This window comes from Carassius gibelio, chromosome B14, assembly GCF_023724105.1.
Source record: "Carassius gibelio isolate Cgi1373 ecotype wild population from Czech Republic chromosome B14, carGib1.2-hapl.c, whole genome shotgun sequence".
NCBI classification, from domain to species: domain Eukaryota; kingdom Metazoa; phylum Chordata; class Actinopteri; order Cypriniformes; family Cyprinidae; genus Carassius; species Carassius gibelio.
The window spans coordinates 28,627,595-28,647,316 of record NC_068409.1 but is presented as its reverse complement, the minus strand read 5'-3'; the positions used below and the strand labels follow the sequence as shown (position 1 = coordinate 28,647,316).

General features: G+C 35.8%; 1 protein-coding gene across 2 annotated transcripts; it reads left to right on the top strand.

The window, feature by feature from the left end:
* The first annotated feature begins 1,380 nt into the window (after positions 1 to 1,380).
* On the top strand, positions 1,381 to 17,991 carry LOC127971153 (transmembrane anterior posterior transformation protein 1 homolog). 2 transcript variants are annotated; one of them, XM_052573982.1, is made up of 15 exons: positions 1,381 to 1,600; positions 2,775 to 2,923; positions 6,136 to 6,254; positions 7,454 to 7,486; positions 11,043 to 11,205; positions 11,449 to 11,584; positions 11,912 to 12,009; positions 12,152 to 12,221; positions 13,699 to 13,779; positions 14,344 to 14,453; positions 14,608 to 14,667; positions 14,793 to 14,861; positions 15,109 to 15,185; positions 16,013 to 16,176; positions 16,294 to 17,991. In XM_052573982.1, the coding sequence occupies exons 1-15, from the start codon at positions 1,405 to 1,407 to the stop codon at positions 16,536 to 16,538; spliced, it is 1,770 nt and encodes a 589-aa protein (XP_052429942.1). In that variant the 5' UTR covers positions 1,381 to 1,404; the 3' UTR covers positions 16,539 to 17,991. The 2 variants fall into 2 exon arrangements, with proteins under 2 accessions (XP_052429942.1, XP_052429943.1); XM_052573983.1 differs by lacking the exon at positions 7,454 to 7,486.
* The last annotated feature ends 1,731 nt before the right edge of the window (positions 17,992 to 19,722 follow it).

The window sequence follows — 19,722 nt, the reverse complement described above, 5'->3', positions numbered from 1 at the left end:
ATATGGACATCTGAATTTTCTTTGTGCAAAGCATGGAAAGGGAAGCGGAAAGGAGAGATGGTGAATTTGAGGGAGGTTAGATTTTAACAAACTAGGCCAGTACGTCCCCAGCCAGACAGGTCTCAGACATCAGAGGAAAAGGTCTCAGGAAAACTTGGCAAGTCTGTAGAATTGCAATATTGCTGAGAAAAACAATTATGTGTTCTGTGCTTTCAGATATGAAATTAATATTTAATTCACTAGCTCTTGTTTAGGACATTACATAAAAAGTTGGAATTAACTATGGATGAGATAACTATTTGCTATTATAGGCAGTACCATTTAATGGTCAGTAATAATAATAATAATAAAGTGACTGGATTCTTGAAATATTGTAATTGTAAATTCTTTACAAATATATATGTGATTATTCACTGTTATCAATGTGTAATGTAGAAGAATGGAGATGTGCAAGAAAGAATTCTCTCTGCTTTTATTCTTTCCACACAGGGCCGTATCCACCACTGAGGTATTTATTTATTTATTTAATAACAGAAGTTGTAAAATAATTACTTTATATTAATTATGCTTTGGTGATGCGAGAATAAAAAGGCAAGATTATGTATGTTCTCAGATGCCTCAGCGGTGGGGGTTTCCGATATAGCGTTGATATATATCGTCTGCGATAATTGTTATTTTAATAATGTGCGTTTTTCATGATTAAAAATGTAATATATATTTTTACAACAGCTCAGTTAATTAAAAGTTATTTAAGATACTTAAGATTTAGACAACATAATACCTGGTTTTGCTCTATTTCGCATTTCGAGTCTTAAAACATCTTATAATGCACACATGTAGGTCAAGAAAACCAAAATTTTCCACAGTGTATGCAATTTATGCCTTAAACAGTGTTAGTTTTGATAAATATATTAACATTTCTATATACATACATTGCCTTCCTCAGTATTTTTGCAATGTAGGAACATTGGTTAAAGCAACGCAAGTTTGTACAGTGCATTGTGTTGCACACTTCTTGCAAACAATGAGCTTTAGGTCTAGCAACGCCCCTGGTTAACACCATTGTTTAGCTGGTGAAAATAGTGTTCTAATAATCTTGACCACCACTGTAAATATATAACATATAAATATACAAAATAATACAAGCAAGAAATGCGTAATATAAAACATATAAATATACAAAATAAATAATACAAACATATTTCGATTTTTCAATGTATGCATTTTTAGTTTTAAATTAAAATATACTATAAATATACTATATTATCTATTTTGTAAAAAGAAAACTACTTAGAATGTAATATTTCTGGATTATTTATGTACATAAATTCTACTATAAGATGCTGCGCAACAGTGTACTGTTTATCAACATCACGTGTGTGGTTTGATGACGCCACAGCGAAGATGGCGGATTCGCTGTGTGGCGGAGTGTCCGAGGAAAAAGATCCCGAAAATGACGATCATAAAGGGGTCAAATGTCCCTGGGCTGCTGCAGCCATATCGAGGAAGACAGACGTCTCTGGGTCGGCGGCGAAAATGACGGAAACTCTCGGATGCTACGAGAAGCCCGCCGTTAAAGACGAGCGGCACGAGCATTCAGGTGAGCGCGAGCATCTGACAACTGACCTTCGCCTTTGCTTCCAACGTGGCTTGAGTTTACCTGGATTTACGAATGCATGTACAAGTCTAAATTGGCCACATCTGAATTGTATAAAATGTTGTTTTGGCTAATATTCTGATAGCGTTCTTGCTAAGCAGTCGTTGAAACAAGTTTTAATTTTACGCTGTGTTCTTTTGTTAAATAGCCATTTACATGACGCTTACTGTATATGTTGTTTTATTCATTTTAAACACATGCATCATAAATCTTTAGGTCTAGTCTAAAGTGTTTATGGGAAGCCTGAGTGGGTCATCTGAGGTCTCGTGTCTCTTAAACAGCCTGGCTGGTTCTGGTCCAAACATGGTGTTAGGAACACATCCAGAGAGAAATGTGCACTTAAAAGCTGACCTCTCTAACGTTAGCTCTTTCCCAGTCTAGTATTTACCGTAAATCAGAAAGTAGCCTACTGCAGTGACAAAACTTGTACAAAGTTGTTGCTTGCATCTGTCAAAATATGTTGCAGGAAATAGCAGCTGTGAAAACGCATCTTGCTATCTACAACTCTGAAATTTCATTCTAGTGGTTGAACGCTTCATCTGTCCAAATATCAATGTGACAAAGATACTCTATATACACATAATACACCTTAAATAAATAACATAAGTTCAGAAAACACTTTAGTATTGTATCAACTAAAGTATTATTTCCCCAAATATAAGAAGTTCTATACAATCAAAAATGTTTTCACTTTTATATCCAAGTTCAGGAAGTTTTTGTAAGTTCTTGCATTACATTGTAAGTTATTGCTGTTTATTATTTCAAACCGCTTAAACTAAATGGCCTAAAATTGGCTTTGCTTCATTAATGTAATGCCAACATTTCTCCATTTGAATTCTCCAATCAACCTTTCAAAAATAGTTCTAAAGACAAATGACTAACAAAAACTTGTAAGTTTACTAAAAAAAAAAAAAAAAAAATTCTCTAAAATTCGTAATTTGACTCACACACTTGATTTATTTACCACTTGTCAGTTTGTTTAAATAATTGTTATGGATATATTGTGTTATCATTTTTCTATTTTTGCAGAAATGTTGAAATGACTCTTTGTCGATCACTATAAATGTTGACATATCAAGTTAATAGCATTAAACACTTTTTTTTTCTCTCTACACAGACTCGAATGACTCTGACACTCCGTCTCTGCTGAGGTTCATGTGTGCAGAGCTCACCAGGGGCTACTTCCTGGAGCACAACGGGGCCAAGTACACTGAGCGAAGGGAAAGGGTGTACACCTGCATGAGGATCCCCAGAGAGCTGGAGAGGGTGAGGCCCACAATGCCCTTCTTTCTTTTAGACTGTAACTTAAAAGAACATTATAAACTTCAACTTCAAATTTGGTCATACACATAGGCAAAAAAAATCCCAGATTGGTGATGGATCCACTATGTAAGCAATAATAACGTTACATGCTTGACAGATAGCAGTCCGTTGTAGACATTACTTTGAAGTAGTCTAAATGTAGGGCTATGACGGTTGCTGTGACAACCGCGTCACCGCGGTGGTCGGTTGCCACCGCTGTTGTCTAATGTCACCGGCGATAGTGCATGTGACGTCACACAATCTATAGCAAGCATAATACCAAAAGTGTAATAACTGTAATAGTTGCAAATTTTAAGTCTATGGTAATTAACAAATTACCTCAAACACACCGTTTCCTTTAGATTAGCAGATTTGAGCGCAGGAAAATAGTTTATGAATTCAGCACATTAATTTAGTGTTGAGCCATCTGCATTCATGTCACCCATCCGCGTTTGCACAAGTTCTCATGATCGCAAACGCTGGCTGGTGAGGTTTGGTGAGGCTTTCTCCAAACTGGCCAAATACAAACAAGACAGCGATAAATAAAAATAACAAGAAATATGGCAACGATTCCTATTTCAAAGAGAGCGCGTGCAGATGAGGAGTTATTGAGCTCGCTTGGTGGTGGAAGAGTAAACCGGATGCAACACCACCGCGATGCAACAGGTTTCGTGTCTACACAGGGCATTTGAACTCTGTGTCAGTACCTCACAGACCGGACGGGGATTTATCATGTCGTGTTGTGCTACATCCAATGTAGCATCACTGATTATAATGAGTATTTTGTCACGCTGCGTGCTCGCGTCCGTTAGACAGGGTGTATTTAATTTTCTTATTTAGGCGTCTTTCTTGTTTAACTGCATTATTTTTTTAAATATTTATTTTAGTGTTTTGCAGGCGGCGTTCACTGACAGAAGTTCTCAAATAAACACGAACTGACGAGTTAAATAGGATGTGTTAGATGAGTGAGACAATGCTGGGCTGATTTCATAGACATGTGCATACACATATATATATATATATATATATATATATATATATATATATATATATATATATATATATATATATATATAGGCTATATATAAATATATCCTGTATATAATATATATATAAAATATATTACATGCATGTTAAACATATTTCTGTATTTTCCAACCAGAAGTATGACTAATGAGGTAAAATCTGTGGGGAAAATGCTCATGCATTTAAAATGCATGTATTTCATGCTGGAATACTTTCTCAAATTTCAAATTAGGAAAATTTATAAATATAAAGAAGGTCATCCAGCAATTTTTTGCCAAAAATAAAAGCTCTTTAGTTTAAGACTACTGGAACTGTAATTTTTCTGATTTGTAAAATAAAAATGATTAAATATTTTTTTATCAATGGTAATATTACATTAGTAATGCGTTTTTATTTTATAATTTTTATAAAAAATAATTTATTTAAATTTATTTTTGGGGGGTCCTTTGCTGATCACATGCCTGACTCTTATTTTTAATTTCATCATATTATCCATACATTTATTAAATGAATATACAGAGTGTGCCGAATTTTCTGCTTGTTCATAAGGCCTCATCAGTCGCATCATTTTACATTACACGTCAAGATATTATGATATATCTAATATTATAAAATATATTATAATATATTATAGACCAAAGCTCTATAATTTCAATGCTTTGTAGATGTTATCAAAATATTATTTCAGATTAAAGAGCCCGAATCTGTGAAGTATTCCTGCCTCACTCTTTCTCTAAAGGTGTTGAATTGTTGAATGCCACTAGATGGAGATATTTGACCAAGCTGGGTCGAACTGTATTCTTTTTATTTTATTACGCTTATAATATAAATGAGATGTTAATGATTTATATAATGGCAATATGTCTGAATTCAAATATTCACATAGCATTTTTTCGTCATGCTCAAATCCTCAGGATCACACTTGGTTGGTGTTGACAGCTGAGGTATGCGCACACAAAGACGGCTCTGTGACCCTGAAGGGGCTCTGCCTCTCAAACCCCAGAAAGAGTTCAGCAAACTCTCTAAACACCAGTGAGATGAGGGTTCATTGATGACCTGTGAACAGTTTGTTCATTTTGTTTGCAATGCACTGGTGAGAGGCTAGATCTGGAACTTCTGATTCCTGGTCAGTACAGATGGACTGAACACCAAAACAAGCCAGAAACAGCTTTGCTGTTCTCCTCTCCTATGTTTCTGCATGCTTTTCTGGAAAAACCATCCATTTGGTAAAAAGTTGAGCTGCATACCTAATAGATTTCTACTTTGATTTACATTGCTTTCAGCCAGTGTGTTCACTCCGAGCAGGTAGGGCTCTTGTTTTCATCATCTTGCAGAGCTCTACACTGGAGGAATGGCTGTTGGGTTCAGCTGATGAAACCTATCACCCTGTACTTTGTTTGTGTTTTTATTTTACACTTGTAAAAGTATGTTAAAGTTTTAGTGATCACAGTGTAACACATGTAGCTGTGCAATTTATGCTGTTATTGCAAAGAATAAGAATAAGTATAAACTATTTATTTATTACTTTCTTGTACAGAAATCATGAATGTAATGATAAAAATACATATACAAATATGCAGAATGAAATCCCATGGAAAGTTCTTTGAAAATATAGTCTTTGCAAGCTCTTATCTGAACTACAGGCCTGCAGAACAGCTCCTCTTTGTTAATCCCTGTCTTGATTCATCTTCCATTGCCTTTTATTTTCTTTGTGCTTTGTTGAGAGGGTTCTAGTGGTCTGTGTTCATCTCCTAACAAACTCTCTTTGTTTTATAGCTGCTGGTAAAAAATTGTCCCCAAGGATTCACGCTCGTCCTTGACTGTAAAGAGCCAGTTGCTTGCGGTGCATGTTAATGTTTTAATTTGGTCTTAATGGTCTTTGTCTGAAACTAAGGAGTGCCTTCTAAAAATGAAAAATATTTTAAAGGTTACTGACTGCTGGCAGACATATTCAAAATCTCCTTCAACACATTACATGCCTCGGTGCGCTCAAGCATGTGAAGCATCAGGATTCAGGGCCGAGGGCTTCCTTAACATGATGTCACAGTTATTTCTGTATATCGTGACTGAACACAATGAAAAACCAATGAATTGCTGCTTTGCGTATTGCATATCTGTGTGCAGGTGCTAATGTCTCTGTCTTTCTACAGTTGATGATCTTTGGGATCTTCCTGTGTCTGGATGCCTTTCTGTACGTGTTCACCCTGCTGCCCCTGAGAACGTTCCTGGCCTTTCTGAGGCTGTTGACGATACCCTGCTGCGGCCTTGGGTAACATGCAATACTCAATATCTCTCTCCAAAAAGAAAAAAAAAGATACACTGACATTCAAAAGTTTGGGGATTTTTTTTTTTTTTTTTTTTTTTTTTTGCTCATCTGTTATGCTCACAAAGGTCGCAAAAATACAGTAATATTGAGAAATATGTTAACAATATAAATTAGCTGTTTTCTAGTTTAATATATTTTTAAATGTAATTTATTCTTGTGATGCACAGCTAGACATTTATTCTTATTATGCATGTTGAAAACTGTTGTGCTGGTTCTCTCAGTGTTATTTGATGAATATAATTGAAAAAAGAATATGTTTACTGTCTCTTTTGATCAATTTAATCCAAGCTTGTTGAATAAAAGCATGTTACAAAATTTCTTTAAAAAAAATACAATCTTACGGACCCCAAACTTTTGAGCTGTAATATATTTTCAGCTGAACTTCTTAATTTTGAGGATGTTTCACTTCCAGTCATCTTACAGCTGAAAATTAGATTCAAATAAAGCCAGGTGCACATTGTGGCACATTTTTATTTTTATTAGACTAATTTTAGTAATTGTTAGTTTTTTGTTACAAAGGAGAAAGAGGAAGATATTTAGTTAAAAATGTTGGTACTAGCTTATCTACATGATACTCTACAAAGTATTCATATCACATTATGATCATACCATCAAAATGACCTCAAGCTTTTGAAGTCCGTGACCTCTGTTGCCCATCCACAATTCACTCCGACTCTTATCGTGCTGTTGTCGTCTCTCATGAACAACATTTCCAACATGATTGAGTTTGTGCAGTTTAACTTCAACTTCACATGTAAATTAAGATGTAATAACACATTTAACTAAATCATCCATGAAGTTGTTGGAAACATACACTTCAAGATCTCACTGGGGTGCTGTCATGCTATGTGACAAATAACAATCTCACAGTACAGAGTGTAAATGAATGCAGTACACTGCAGCAAAGCATCTTCAAACCACAAGAAAGGAGTGGGGTGTGTATTTGACAGTGACCCGACTCTACTCGTTAGAGATTTGTGAATCATTTTACAATCGGATTGTGAACAAATAAATTCTTATATGGTTTTAGAAACTAAATCTTCTGCCAGGTTCCTAATGAACAAGTGTGTGTTAATATTGACTTTTCCTCATATTAGAGTACAGTATAGTGCCTAATGTGTGCCTCTCCCTCCTCCCATCAGCCCTAATGTTTGCCCTTATTGCAGACGGAGCAGGTAGGACACCTGCATACACCGTTTTAAACAATCCCATCCTTCTGTTTGATCCATGTTTTATATAACATGCATGTCACGAAGCATTTGCCATCCTGGTAGTGTGTGTATGTCGCTGGCAGAGATAATAAATCCCTTTTAGCTTATGATATTATGATGCATTAATTTTAATTTGAACTCTCAGCTGCTGGCAAGTGAAGAGGTTTCATTTTGAACTGTCAAGTGTCAGTTTTGGCTGGCAGTGTTTGTTTCGTGACTGGTGTGTGTCTGGTGCCAGTATGACAGGGAAGTGCTACATTATACGCCTTCCTGCTGAAGAAGAAAAGTCAGAATAACTTTTTTACTTTCAGAATACTTTCAGAATAATAATCCAATCAGAGTTATATAAAACATTGTCCTTGCTCTTTCAAGCCTTTCAATTGGAGTAAGTGGGTGTTTGTTGTCAACAGTTCAGAAGCATGAAATAAAGTGTGCGCATCCGTAATAAAACATCCTTCACACGGCTCCGGGGGGTAAATAAAGGACCCCTGTAGCAAATTCATGCATTTTTGTAAGATAAATATCCAGATTTCAAATGTAATAAAAAAAAAAATGTCTCCCTTCTGCTGACTTGGAAACCGGAAGACGTGCAGACAGAAGATGGAAGACGTGTGTGCGCGGCTCTGTGAAATGTAGGAGAAAAGGAAACAAAGTTCCTTACTTTAGCAAAGGAAAACCAGTCTCCTCTTGGCTTATTTTGAAATCCTCTGATGTTTTTCTTTACAAATCCTCATTTTGTGTTTCTAATTTGTGACCAGCATTTTGTTTAGTTCTCTATCCGCGCTCGTCACTAACCATGCACTGATGAACTACTACATCCGTCTGCACGTCTTCCGGTTCCCCACAGTCGGCAGAAGTGAGAAAAAAAGTGTTTATTACGTTTGAAATCTGGATATTTATCTTACAAAAATATGTGGATTCGCTACAGGGGGCCTTTATTCTCCCCTCGGAGCCATGTGAGGGACGTTTTATTACAGATGCACGCACTTTATTTCACGTCTTCTGAACTGTTGACAACAAACACCCCCTCACCCCCATTGAAAGGCTTGGAGGGTGAGTAGAAGATGGACAAATTTTTCATTCTCGGCTGAACTATCCCTTTAAGTCACAGCGGCTTTTCCCTTCACTTTAATCAAACTGCAAAGACTTTTAACTGAATCCTAAGATCCGTAGCTACACTTAAAGATTTTATTAATACCTCACGGTCACATTTCCAGCTTCAGGAGATTATGTGCCGAAATATTCCTATTTAAATGTAACTGAAGAGCTTACACGTCACACTCATGTTTTGGTCAAATCTTGATCTAATTTACCTTTACCTTTAGGACCCCCCTCATGATGAATAAGATCCTTCAAGTAATATCACAGTAGCCTTTCAGGACAGTTCACTGCAGAATTAAAAGCATGCAGCATTAAAACTCTACATCTCATTACTTCAGAATGAGTCAAGGATATAAAGGACAAAAGCTTTCTTACACATAAGCCTGGCTCTTTAGCACAAGCAGAAGCTGCCACAGATGAAAGTCAAATATCACTATGTGCTTAGTATGCTTTTTATCCCAGCTGTCAACTTTGAGTATGAGAGACTTTATATGAATTTCATATTTAAAGTGTAGATATTTAAATATACATTTTTGAATTATAGTTATACTAATGTATAGGGGTGTAATGGAACACAAACCTGACGGTTCGCTACAATATAATAATCAACACTCGATTAAAAAAAATTGTATGCAAACATGTAAATTGCACTTAATGCCATTTTTAAATTAACTTCTAAATTATGAAATTTCGGTTTGTTGTGTATATATATTTATTTACACTGTGGCTGTCATAACTTGTTTCATAGATTTATTTAACTGATCAACTGATTTATTTAAACGTTCATTAAATAATTAAGACACCACTAGTGGGTAAAGTAAAATATGAATATAGTGTAATGTTTTCACAAAATGCTCTTCTCTAGACTTCTCTTCTCCTAGCGAACTAATGAGCTGTAGACACTAATGACTTGCCTGAGGTAAATGAAATGCTACGTGACATTTTGATTTGACGCCTTTCCACAGTTGAAACACGCTGATTGAGTGATTACATGAGTCATGGGATGTTTATTCATGTTTATTTTGCGTTAAAACTAGAAGTAAGAGGAAGGGACGATCACGCTCACTTGCACTCTGCACAGCCGACTGAACAGTGATCTGTCACGAATCATCAAAGAGCGCCAAAACACCATTTATTGTTTGAATTTCCACAAGAAGAAAAAAATGCACTGGAACATGAGACGTTGTTTCTTATCAAAAGTAGCAATATATAAAACTGAATTTCCATTGAAGTTCCATGCATTGGTTAAACCGAAAGGCCCACATCGAAATGTTTGTATACAAATACGTATACATTATACCCCTAATAAAGTAGTGTTTGAGCTTTTCTCAGATAGTAAACTATCTCTGATTTGTCATTTGCTTTGTCCAAAAACTTCACTGCTGTTCAAAAGTTTGGAGTCGGTAAGATTAAATTAATATTTCTCAAGAAGTATCCTTTAAATTGATCAAAATAGACAGTAAAGACATTCTACTGTATTTTGATCAAATAAATGCAGCCTTGGTGCATTAAAAACAAAAAACATTTTGAACAGTAGTGTATGTGTTTTCTTTTGGCTTTTTATTGCCAGTTCTGAGTCTTGCTGTTTTCCAGAGGATGTTTGTGTAGATTCCTCCTCGCGAGTGGGAGTGTGATGCCTCAAGTGAAAATAAAACCTCCGTCTAGTTCTTTCCTTTTTTATTCCCCCACCCACACCCAAGACATCTGAATCACAGCTCAGCTCCAAGAATAAATCTGATACCTACCGTTCATTAGTTTTCTGCTGAAAGTGTCTTAACTGTGAACTAAGCAGGTGTGATAGATGTCAATGCTGAACTTGTGTTATTTTTGTTTCTCATTGTCTGTACATGAAGACCATACATCAGATATCTGCATGGGTTTTGAGTTGTTTTTCTCCGGGCGTTTCTTCAGCTGCAGGCCAGGCGTCTTTGATCTTGGGATCTCTTTTGCCAGTTTAATTGGTCTTTTGGCACGTCCAGCTTTCACAGAAAACACACTAAATATTTCACTTTGTGTTTGGCTCATCATAGTTTTGAAAATGTAAAAAAGGACCATTTCTAAAGGACTAAAAAATCTGGGTCTTGGACAAAGGAAATATAATAAATCTAGACAAAAATGTGAAAAGTAGTGAATGATGATATGACCATTTTAATTTTGACATTCGTACAAAGAGAGAAAGTGAAGTCTGTTAGTTAGTCCCTTGGCTGTAGTTGAAGAAATGCCCGTCTGTACATTTCTCTGGTTTGAATTGAAGCCAGTGCTTTCAGTGCGATGGTGTTTTGAAGTTGATGTGTGTGATCTTTGCATTTGGCCTCATTTTGTAAATTCATAGGGCTATTTATAATTAATGTGTTAATTAAGCTTTTTCTGCAACTTTCGGGCCTGTTTCATACACTTCTTCTTTGTGTTTGTTTATTAGTGGCTCTCGGTTCCTGCAACCAGCTCAGGTGTGTGACCTGCTAAAAGGTTTAATAATGGTGCTCTGTTACTCCATGATGCACTACGTCGACTACGCTATGATGTACCACCTGATCCGCGGCCAGTCTGTCATCAAACTCTACATCATCTACAACATGCTAGAGGTATTGAACCGCTCTCAAACCCTTTACCTTTACTGGATCATGTGATAAAGGAATTAATCACTAAAAAAACTTTTTTAACACACTCTTGTTTTGTTTCGAACCTGTATGCTAACACAAAAGAAGAATGTTCATGCATTGTTTCCATATAGCATGAAGCAGCATACAGGTTAAGATGTGCATCAGGCTCTGCATTGACATTTTAATTTTGGGTGAAGTAAACGTCTGTGTCATTTCATCACTCAGGTGGCAGACCGTCTCTTCTCATCATTTGGACAAGACATCCTAGATGCTCTCTACTGGACGGCCACTGAACCAAAGTCACGGAAGAGAGCCCACATTGGAGTCATTCCCCATTTCTTCATGGCCGTCTTCTATGTCTGTATCCTTTTTTTGTCCTACAAGTGCTCAGAATATACAATGTGTCATAATTTAGTGTGGGTATCATTGCTATATTTTCATATTGATGTTGAAAGTGTGGTGTATGTTTTTTTTTTTTTTTTTTTTTTTTTTTTTTTTTTTATCAGCCCTGGTCATATGTGTCATTCAGTCAGAATTTGTCTGATTTCTTGTTTTGTTTTTTCTTATAGATACTTTGTTGTAAATGATATTCTCTTGGATCTGATTCAGTATTATACAACTTGTAGCACAATATCAATGACAAAAGTATTTCAATACAATTGTTTTCCTCAATGTATATTTGTCTCAGTTCTGCATGCCATCCTCATCATGGTCCAAGCCTCTACACTAAATGTGGCCTTTAACTCACATAACAAATCTCTGCTCACCATTATGATGTCCAACAATGTAAGTATATATACACACAGACAAACATTTAATGTGCAGACAACAGAATCATCAGAATCATTCAGTTATTGTGTCACTATAGACATTTAAAAATTGTATGATCAGAGTTTATGGGCTTGCATTTGTTCACGTTGTTCCACAGTTTGTGGAAATCAAGGGAAGTGTGTTCAAGAAGTTTGAGAAGAACAACCTCTTTCAGATGTCCAACAGTGGTGAGTCAAAGTCCCAAAAACGACCTAGTTATAGTGGGCTCAAGTAGTTATTCAGGGAAAACATCACTTTTGTTATTACTATGATAATTTAATATCCAATATTGTTTAAAAGTTTGGGGTTAGATTTTGGAAAGAAATAATGTTCAGCAGGGGTGCATTTAAGTTGATTTTTGTCATTACATGACATGATTTTTACCGTACATTTCTCCCATATGGACATCAACCTAAAATAGTCACCACTTGTAAGCTATTACTAAATATAATGTAGAAACTTACATTTTCTGTAAAGCTCCTTTGCAACTATTTGCATTGTGAAAAGAGCTATACAGATACTACTCAGAACTTGAGTAGAATTCAGTTGAAAAGTGAAAGTACAGGTATTTGTAATATTACAGGGTTTTTTTTTCTCAAATAAATGCTGTTCTTTTGAACTTATATATAATATATGAACTAAAATTATCAAAGTTTTTATATATATATATATATATATATATATATATATATATATATATATTAGGCTGCAACTGTTTTCAGCATTGATTTCTGAAGAATCATGTGAAATTAAAGACTGGAGGAATGGCTGCTGAAAACTCAGGAATAAATGACATTTAAAAATCGAAAACTGTTATTTTAAATTGCAGTAATATTTAAAAATATTTCATTGTTTTTACTGGTTTAAAATAAATTCAGCCCTAGTTTGCTTAGAAGACTCCTACTGACTCCAAACTGTGTGTGTCATGGTGCTATTGATTTACTATATTGATGTTATTTAAGGTGCTGCAAAGAATACTATATTACCAACCAAAAATTATCCCAAAAAATGGTTAATTCCCCTTTTGTTGGTACAACATGCTTTAAATGTGCATTATACCCTGGGAATATTACAGCAGTGTGCCTCAGTTCTGGTTATTCAAAGTAACTAGTAGGGTGTATGTCATCTTAATCACTTAGAGAGTCTTTGATGGCAAGGCAGGTGAAGGTGCAGCCTTGGACATTGTGTGTGGGCTGACTCAGAAACATTATAGCATCTTTTTGAAATGCTAATCAAAGCTCTCAAGAGCTTTCTGATAACGCTCTGTGAGGTGCTGACAGACTGTGGTGCCGTTTGAGTGCCTGTTTCCTACAGCGCCCATCCTCTTTATGAAAGCCACGCTGATATGCTGTAATCAGCACCTATTCTCCCTTCCGCTGTTTACTCTATCCCCACTTTCAAACGGCCACTAAGTCTTGTGGTCGACCATTCAAGCCTTTGTGATGGAATACTTCCTCGAGGTGCTATTCATAAACAACGTGCTGCAAATAGTGCATGCATCGCATGGATTACCGTCCTTTGAAGTCTTCTAAAACTTCAAGCTTTATTTGTTGACCGTCGTTTCCCCTCACATTTTGCTTGGATTGGAGAGAGAGGGGCTTTGTGAATAGAACGTGCAGAATTTGTGTTCCTTATATGTTCTATGTTTATATTTCTGTCCTACAGATATCAAGGAGCGGTTTACCAATTACGTTTTGCTCCTCATTGTGTGCCTGAGGAACATGGAGCAGTTTTCCTGGAACTCAGGTCCAGATAAAGACTCTTATTAAAACTCTTAATTGAAAATGCATGCATTTTTTAAAGTGCAGTCTGTTTTTTTTTAGACCAGTAGTTGGTTTATTGTAACATCATTATGTAGCTTATATATATATATATATATATATATATATATATATATATATATATATATATATGGTGGTACTTACCTAGAGGAATAGACCTATTTCACACAAAAATAAAAAAATGTTGCTGAAAATGTATTAACCTCAGGCCATCCAATATGTAGATGGGTCTGTTTCTTATTTAAAACCGAATGAGAGTCCAAATAGCTATAAAAAACATCAGTAATCCATGAATTAACCAGGATTATTGTGATGTTTTTATCTGCTGTTTGAACTCTCATTCTGACGGCACCCATTCACTGCAGAGGATCCATTGCTGAGCAAGTGATGTAATGCTGAATTTCTCCAATACTGTTCCGATGAAGAAACAAACTCATCTACAACTTGAATGTCCTGGGTATACGTACATTTTCAGCATATTTTCAACAGTGCTCGGGTAAACTGTTAACAGTGTTGATATTGCTCGTAGATCACCTCTGGGTGCTGCTCCCTGACGTCTTCATGGTCATCATGTCTGAAGTTACGGTTGACATCGTCAAGCACGCTTTCATCACTAAATTCAATGATATCACAGCTGAAGTGAGAGCCACAGATTACAGATTTGTACTTGATTTTCAAAATAATCCATCTCAAAATCACAAGTGCACATGGACAGGGCTGTAAAGTGCGCTGAGAACATAGCTCTAAATATAGGCACCACATATGAATTTGGCATTTCCATCATGTTCTTTAGGTCTACAGTGAATATAAAGCCAGCTTGGCCTTTGAACTTGTCAGCAGTCGACAACAGAATGTAAGTAGACGTTTAAATTATGGATGTGGAATGTACAAATTTTTAAATACTTATTTAAAAAAGAAAAAAGGTTTAAAAAAAAAAAAAAAGAATATAAATAGGAAATATGGTTGATTCATGGACAGGCCTACACAGACTACAGCGATTCAGTGGCAAGAAGGATGGGCTTCATTCCTTTGCCTCTTGCTGTGCTGGTGAGAAGATATTTTCACTTGTTGTTATTACACATGTCTTTTTGGATTCATTTGTAAGGTAGCCAAAAAATACTTTCTGGAACAATATAATATTTCTTTTTTACTATTAATTTTCATGTTTAGCTAAATACGAATTCCAAATTGCAAAGTGACACATTAAACAACAAGTTTAATGTTACTGATATTATTCAAGACTAAATCATTGCATATGTGGTGCTGAGGATGGTTTTGTCTTTGTCTCCATCAGTTGATTCGAGTGGTGATGAACTCCGTGAAGATCCAGGGCGCTCTCTCGTCTGTCTGTCTGCTCCTCTTTTACCTCGGGTAAATGAATTACCTCAAAGTGTATGGTATCACATAATGTGTAATTATGACTGCATCAGCTAGCATGCAACATAATCTCCACAGACCTAGAGTATTTGATTGTTTTGTTTTCAAACTGTCTAAATGTACATCTGTGAGCAGTTTTGGCCGGTCTCCTCATTAGAGGTGGTTGTACTGCTATAGTTCTTAAATCATGTAGCAATGCAGTATGATTAAGTTGCAGGGAAAGGTTTGTGGTGAGTAAATTTTGTTTATTTTTGTTCTGAAGAAATTACTATTTTTATTCTGCAAAGATGCATTAAAATTGATTAACAGTGTCAGTAAAGGTGCTTCAAGTATTTACATTTCAAGTGCTGATTCCTGAAAAAACATTTCCACAAAAATGTTAAGCAACCATTCGAAATGCATGATTGATGATCAAACCCACCATAATCAGCATATTAGAACGATTTCTGAAAGATCATGTGAAACTGAAGACTGATGAAAATTCAGCTTTGCCTGTCATATTATGTTTAAAAAAATGTAAAAATAGAAAAAAAGTTTTTAAATTCCAATAATATTTCACAATATTACTGTACTGTAATGTTTTACCAGATAAATGCATAAGATTTGTTTCTAAATGTACCAAACGCAAACATTTAAATGGTAGTGTATTTTAAGTTAAAAACTGCTTAATGTACTGTAGTGTGATTAGCAGTCATTTTTAGCCAAAGTAGGTGATCGTAGAGTAGTTCGTCATATTTTTGGCAATATTTTGTAAACATCCTGCCCAATGCAGATTGTAATTGCAAGCTTAATTTTTTTTATTGTTTTGTTTGATTCTGCAGGTTGATTACAATGAAAGTGTTGAATAGTATAGTTATTCTGGGCAAGTCCTGTCACTATGTGAAGGAAGCTAACATGGAGGGTAAGCTGTTTGAAAGACCGACTGCTCAGACCTCAAAGCAAACTCCCAAGAAAGCAACCCCTGCCAAATCTCCCCCACCCTCAGGTAACACCGGTTTGATTATTCAATAGGTCAGACGTGATTTTTATTTTATTTTTTGTGCTGAGGGAATTTTCAGAGAATCATGTTGCTCTTTTGCTTTGTTTCTTCACCTCTTTGTAGCTGAACCTAAAGTGCAGCGGCCCTCCACGTCCATCACCAAGCAGCCGAGCCCAAGAGCCAGGCCTTTTCCCCCGGCTCCGCCTCCTGTAACCGAGGTGACCAGTGACCCGCCCCCAGATTCTCCTCCTAAACCAGAGGAGAGCAGCAGCGAGACGCCACAATCTACTGAACTTAAACACAGAACCCTCAAAAAAGATCTGTTGGAGATCGACCGCTTCACAATATGCGGAAACCGTATCGGGTGAACTTCAACCCCATCACCATAGTAACTGCTCAGGAACGAAAGTGGAGAAGACTCAGAGTCTGAGTCTGAAATAATTGAAAAGGCCTTCAAATGAATTATTCAGAGGTGGCTACTGTTTAACTCTAACTGAAAAAAATGACTCGTTTTGCCGTCCTCTCTGCTTCCATTTCTGTGGAATATCTAACAAATGAAATGAAGCAGATCTTATGCGTGAAGCATTTCAAATCAAAATGAGTGTGTTCACGCTCGGCAGCCTGGCACATCACATGACCTAGAATCTGCTATATGTTCCTTTAGGACATATTTTTCTCGATTTAATCCGAAAATCTTGAACTTCTTTCAAACCCGACCTTTAATTGGAAGCTGAAAAGCATAAATTATTTAGTTTTTAAACACTTGAAAAAAATCAGTTGAGTAATTTACATCTGATGCATACAAATAGATACTGTAGCTATATATATTCACACACTTTTGGCTTAGAATAACATGCTAAATGGGTTTGCCAATAATGCTGCCATTTAGAATTGGCAAATATTTATTTTTAGAACTTGAAGTTGAAGTTTTTATTGTAACCGATACATTTCTTTAAAACACATGACTCACAGAAAGGGAAGGTTTAGCTAATCTAATGCCAGGCTGCTTGATAATTCAGCTCTGTATAATATACATGGTGCCAATCCAGCTGACTTAACTTTGCACTGATTTACCACATTGTCTTAAGCTGTACAGAGTATGAAACAAAGTATGAAAGTTTACACCAGCTATGAAAGAGCAAATAACTGTTTCATATGAAGTGTAACAAAATGAGTGTTTTTTTTTTTTATGCACATTGTAGTGTATTTTGAAATTCAAATCATCTGTGACCAATCATATACTGAGAGACTATTGTTTGATATAATTCATATTTTTGTTGTTTTAAATGTTACTAAATTATTATCCAGTAGTTAATAGTTCAGTATCATGTTTATACTATTTTATAATGTTGCTTGGAAGGTGAGGAAAGTTGAATGTTAATCTAAATATGTGCAGCCTATGTCTAGAATTTGCCTCCAGTAAAGTCATGAGGTGCAGATGTACCAAATGACAAGCGACTTGAAAATGGATATTCCATCATTCTATTTTGACTGGAAATGTTTTTTGAGGCGTTCCTGCCATGATCTAAAATGTGCATCATTTGCTTTTCAGTATAGTGTATTTTGTTTTATAATCATTGTAAGCATCGAATGACTATTTTTGGAGAGATTCTGAACAGGGTTACACAGGTACTTATCCTCACAGTGTGTTCGCATTTTTTGTTTTTAAAAAATGTACCATAGTGCTTAAAAGTAGTTTCATATGTAAAGACTAAAGCATTTGTTTTTCTGTAATTCCGTCCCTGTTTTTGGGACGGCAAATAAAAGTTGTGTAATTTGTGTCATATGTTTCATATTACATGAGTTTACACAGAAACGTGTGTTTCTAGTGCTGTGACTCGTCATATTGTATTTGACAGTTTTTATTTTCCTTCTAGTTTTATCAGTCAGAATGCCTTCTCCATGCTGTGCTCTGGTATTAAAGTGTGCCCACGTTATCTGACAGCCTGAGACAGTAATCTTCCACTTTGTGACCTTCACTCCTACAGAATTCACCGACGGTGACGGACGGCTAGTAAATCTGCCCTTAGCCACCTCCATCTCCATTTCCATGTGTATGAGGTCATGTTTACCTCCCCTACTCCCACCTCAAAACATCGCTGTCCTTATTCATCAAGACCTCCAGATGGAAAGTACCTATCTGATGCTAAGACATAAGCACGGAGGAGGAAGAGCAGTAGGTTGTTTCTGTATGGCCATTTAGAATAAAGAAATTATTTTGTATTAGATATACTTGATGGTTTTTTTTATCTCAATGTATTTATGTTGTTGAGAGTATTTTGCAGAACTAACCAGTGTGGTTGCCCTTTTTGATGTGACGATGGTAATCTGTCATTGTCCCGCTTGCCATGTCGGAAACTAATAATTTCTTGTCCAAACAGGCCGTCAGGGTTTTGACACTGTTGTATTTTGTCTTTGTTCAACACTGTCTGACAAACAGAACATTCTGCATTCTTCACAGAATCCCTTAATCCACAGCTAGAAAGAGAATTTAATCAAGTGAAGTCCTGCTCTGATATCATGAACACACAACATTCTGAACCTCCCTCACATTCTTTATGAATTAAGCAGTTGTTTCCCAGAATATAGAGAAGGAATAAGAAGCCTGGTTTAAAATGAAAGGAATTTAGCTGTAGATAAACTTCCACTGGCCTTGTGGACTTGAAAAAGTAAAAAGTGACATAACAGTTATGGACTATAACTGGAATGTCTATCAGTATTGTCTAATTAAATTAGACTTGACATTAGTGTAATATAGTCTCTGTGTATATGAATGAAATACACAAAGTACTTTGTGTGCTTGTTTATTCTAATGCCTTTGATGTCTTAATAAACTCAGAAAATGAGTCATGTTGTAAGAGATGTAAGCCCACTCAGTGGGTGAACTTATTGGCTAATACATGAAAAGCTGAACGAGTATAGAATCTAGAAGTTTGAAATGAAAATCCTCCATGTTACTTACGTAACAGCATCTCCCACATATCCCCCCCTGCTGCACCTTATGACTCTGGAGACTGATTTTACCAATATTCCTATAAATAAAAATCTGATTTTAGGGCTTGAACAATATTTTTATCAACCCTGTCAATATCATTTTAGAGGTAGCTAATATTTTGCAGTAGGACTGTATTTGTTTGACAGGAACATTTGTTCTTCTGATGTTCTACTCAGCCTCTAACGCAAAATAGAGCATTTTGATATAAATTCTTTCAAGTAAGATAAATAATCTTAAACCACAACATTGATTAAGTTAACAATAAATCATGTATTTTTTATAATAATTTAATTATTAAATGAATGAAATCCTTTACCCAGAAGTAAAAATAAAAAAAAGGTTAAAACAGGGGAATGGTATATCAGTAGCTACCTACTTGGTTTGAAAACACAATTTGTTTTTCGTTAGCCTATCAAATATTACACTTTTGAACTAAAAATGAGAGTTGTTTAAAAGCAGTCACTTTGTCTAGAAGTGGTAAAGTGCATGATTGAGGACAGCCTATCTTAAATCACTTCGTCTTTCATCTGTAGCCGACAGGCGGAGCGCCAAGCGAA